Source organism: Strigops habroptila, chromosome 4 (assembly GCF_004027225.2).
Source record: "Strigops habroptila isolate Jane chromosome 4, bStrHab1.2.pri, whole genome shotgun sequence".
Lineage (NCBI taxonomy): Eukaryota > Metazoa > Chordata > Aves > Psittaciformes > Psittacidae > Strigops > Strigops habroptila.
In genome coordinates, this window is record NC_046358.1 from 16,856,161 (window position 1) to 16,860,149 (window position 3,989).

Sequence of the window (3,989 nt, forward strand, 5' to 3'; positions counted from 1 at the left end):
TGCTGCATAATCAGGCTCTTCTTGTGAGAAAAGTTCCTTAACATAGAATCATAGAATAGTTAGGGTTGGAAAGGACCTTAAGATCACCGAGTTCCAACCTCTGTGCCATAGGCAGGGGCACCACCACTAAACCACGTCACCCGACACTCTGTCCAATCTGTCCTTGAACACTGCCAGGGATGGAACATTTACCACTTCTCTGGGCAGCCTGTTCCAGTGCCTCACCACCCTCACAGTAAAGAACTTCTTCCTTACATCTAACCTGGACTTCCCCTATTTAAGTTTGACCCCATCACCCCTTGACATTTACATAAAGATTTAAAGCCTGACATTCTTATGTTTCCTCAGCCCCTTACTTCGGCCAAAAAATGGCTGGTGGCTGAGTACTTTTATTTGTCCATATAGAACAACAGTACTGTATCATCTTTTTCTTATCTTTTCCCTTTGTACAAGACATGTCTTTCCAATTTTTTTTTCAACATTCTCCCTAAGGGACTTTCCAGAGGAATGTTATTCCTGGGATGATTCCTCTCATCCCCTCTCTTTTCCTTAGGCCTACTTTTCTTATTCCCCATTCCCTCTGGGAGCTCTCCCCTGTGCAAAGGTGCCAGTAAATCTCTTGCGTAACACACAAACAAACACTGCATCTGTGAGGGTGTGGGCTGTGACAAATGGTCTCTAGACAAAAACTTTTATTGTAGAAGTGCAGGGTAGACACAACAGTGAAGCAGCAGTTATTTCTTAACGTTTTTGCAAAAATGGGTATCCTAGCAAGTAGGCACACACAGCAAAGGCAGAACTTTGGTTTATATTTCCTATCCCGCCTGCAGGTCCCCTCCCTTGTTTCCCCATTGGTTGGGTACTCCAAGGTTTACAGCCTATCTGATGCATACAACCTACGTGCTAACTGTCCCACCTCTGTTTACGTCTCCCATTATTCGATTTCGTATGCCTCTTCCTCTTATTTATTTATCTCCTTTTATGGTTTGATTTCATAACTCTCTGGCAGACATGTCGTACCCCAACTTACTATTTAACCAGACTGCACCAGCTTAGTTTCATAGGTTGTACAAAGATAGCATTCTTTTTAACCACAGAGTGTATGCTTTGTCCTAAGATGATATTGTATTTAACCACAGAGTGTGTCTCTCTAAGTTATCGTATCTCAAACCCTTTGTTTCATTTCCTTAGTAACTTAGCCCCAGCCCCAATAGGCAAAGTTTTAATAATACAAAGCCTTAATATTGCAAAGCCCCATACCCAATATGCAAAAACAGCACAGTTTCTCTCACATGGGCTACGGAAAGGGCGCCAGGGGCTGTGCTTGATGGTCAGCTCCACAGGAGTCAACAACGTGCCCTGGAGGCCAAACAGCCAGGCGCCTCCTGGGGCACATTAGGCACAGCATGGCCGGCTGGCCGACAGAAGGGACTGACCCGCTGTACTCAGCACTGCTGCGGCCTTGCCCCGAGTGCTGTGAGCAGCTTTGGGCTCCGCAAGCAGAGAAGGATCTAAGGATATTACTCAATGCCGGCTCCTGCAGTTGGGTCACAACAACCCCATGCAGCGCTACAGGCGTGGGGAAGATTGGCTGGAAGGGGCCACGGAAGGATGAAGGCTGGGGCTGGCGGGCGAGCAGGCCTGTGATGCGCCCCGCCGCCTGTGACTGCACAGGGGACGAGTCACAATGGGGGATGGTTATGAGGGTGCCAGCAGGCAGCACTGCCCCAGGACGGCCTGGGCCAGCGGTGAGTGCGCACGCAGTGGGGAGGCTGGGCTGGACAAGGGCCGGGGCGCAAACGCAGGCCCCTGGGGGTGGGTGCTCACCCTGCATCGAGGCCCTGGCTGCGAGCGCCTTGGGCAGGGCACGCTGCTGCTGCCACCGGGCCTGGGCGCAGGCCTTGCTGCCTCGTCCCCTCTCCTGCCTGTCCCCAGCTCCCTGTGGCTGCCGTCCCCGCTCCCCACGCCGCCTCCTCCCTCCCTGCCTCCCTGCTTCCCTCCCAGCCCCACTGAATTCCTTCTCTCTCCTGCAGGCCATGGCTGTCACAAACTTCCTCGCGTGTGTTCTGCAGCATCTCATCATGAGCATGCACGTGTTTGCTGATAAGCAGGATGAACCCATGTATGACCGCATGCAGCAGAGTTTGGCACAGGTGAGCCAGTGGATGGCTCGGCTGCTGCAGGAGCTGGAGAGCCAGCAAAAGAGTCTTGTGCCCTGGAGAGCCCTGCTCTCTGCTGCCTTGCAGCACTGGCAGTTGGGTCTGATTGCCGGTGTCCTGCTTCTCCTGAGCGTCAGACTCTCTCGGTGGTTGAGGAAAAGGAGCCATGAGGAGGACAGCAGCAGTGAAGAGGAGAGCTCTAGCACTGAGCAGGAAGAGCAGGAGGAGGCAGTGGAGCAGGAGGAGGCAGAGGAGGAGGAGGAAGACAGTGAGGGAGAGGATGCTGGTGGTGAGAGAGATGTGGGCAGTTATTTTGCAAAGCGCATCAGGTGGTCAGTGCGCAAACTGCTCTACCAGAGTGAGTTGGTGTTCCTGCTGCTGGACGACCTCCTCCATGCTTGCCAAGAGCAATCGTCAAAGAGTTTCTTCCCGGTGCTGGAACAAGCCATCGGGGTGGGCAGCGCCTTTGAATGCTGGAGTCCCCATGAAGATGATGTTGTCTACCACCTGCTTGTGCCTCTGAAGCCCCCCCGTGGGCACACCTTCCACCTGGAGGCAGGCACCGTGGGGCAGATGCTGGCGGACTCCTGCATCCGTGTGGAGCAGGTGTGCACGTGTACAACAGAGCAGGTAGCGCAGGACATGCCCTGCTTCCTCCACCACCCTGAGAAGGCGCTGAGGAAGAATCAGAAGTCCAGCCTTCTGCACACCCTCTGCACCAGCTCCTGCCTAGATGTGCAGAAGACTGTGCTGTGGTTCCAGGACCTCGTGAGGTCAGCCTGGGTGTTGGTGCCTCAGTCACGTCGCTACAGTATGAAGGTGCTGCCTTCCAGCCGCTCCTGTAAAGTGCAGATGACACACGTCTCTGGGAGAACCCTGCTCATTGAGATGATGTTTGGTGTACAGCTGGGCGACTCGGATATCTTTGTGAGCAGCCAGGCTACAGAGGATTTCTTCACCCCCAGCACAACATGGTCATTGAGCTACGCTGTGGCAGAGGCAAAGTTCTTTTGGTTGATGGCCAGGCAGGTCCCACCTGACAGCTTCCACCTCAACTGCCTGCAATTCTGCACCCGCATGCTGGTGGGCACAGGATTTTCCAGCTATACCTTGAAGACAGTGGTGATGCACCTCCTGAGTGCCATACCCCTGGCAGACTGGCGCAGGAGGGATTTCCTGCTGCGGCTGGAAGACATCATGTGGTACCTGCGTTGCTGCTTGGAAGATAAATGCCTCAACCACTTCTTCTTTGATAATGAGATCATTCCCGAAGAGATCGTCTTGCCCCCAGCCTTGCAAAGAGCCGAGCCACTCAACCTCTTGCAGAACTTGGCACAGGATCCGGCTGCCCATGAGCAGGCAATGAGTGAGTTCAGGGAGCTGCAGTTTCGGCTTAGAAGACAGCTCTTCGACTGGCACTGAAAGTGGTCTTCATGCACAAAACTGTGTTTGCAGAGAACACAGCCAAGGACAGATGACCATCTCGTACAGGAGGGAAACAAAGGACACAATGTAGGACACTGCAAGGAAAGGAACAATCTCGTGCAGTGGAGAAGAGCATTCTCCTCTCGATGGTTTTCAGATAGCAACAAAGATGACTTTCTCCCTGCTTTCTCCTCTCACTGGTTGTGGCCAGAATGGCATTTCACATAGGCCCAGATACTCTAGCTGGCAGCTCTGGCTGTGCAGGGACCAAGCGAGAGGCACCATGGACCACTATCCGCTGGATGCAACCAGCCAGCCAATTCCTTATCCACCAAACAGTCCACCCATCACATCCATATTTCTCCAGTTTAGAGAAGGATGTTGTAGAGGAGTGTGTCAAAGGCT

At 53.1% G+C, this 3,989-nt stretch overlaps 1 protein-coding gene across 1 annotated transcript; it reads left to right on the forward strand.

Moving 5' to 3' along the window:
* Window positions 1-1,406: 1,406 nt before the first annotated feature.
* Window positions 1,407-3,652, forward strand: LOC115606071 (inositol 1,4,5-trisphosphate receptor-interacting protein-like 1). Its single transcript, XM_030481364.1, has 3 exons — window positions 1,407-1,748; window positions 2,034-2,153; window positions 2,517-3,652. The coding sequence occupies exons 1-3, from the start codon at window positions 1,407-1,409 to the stop codon at window positions 3,579-3,581; spliced, it is 1,527 nt and encodes a 508-aa protein (XP_030337224.1). The 3' UTR covers window positions 3,582-3,652.
* Window positions 3,653-3,989: the final 337 nt, after the last annotated feature.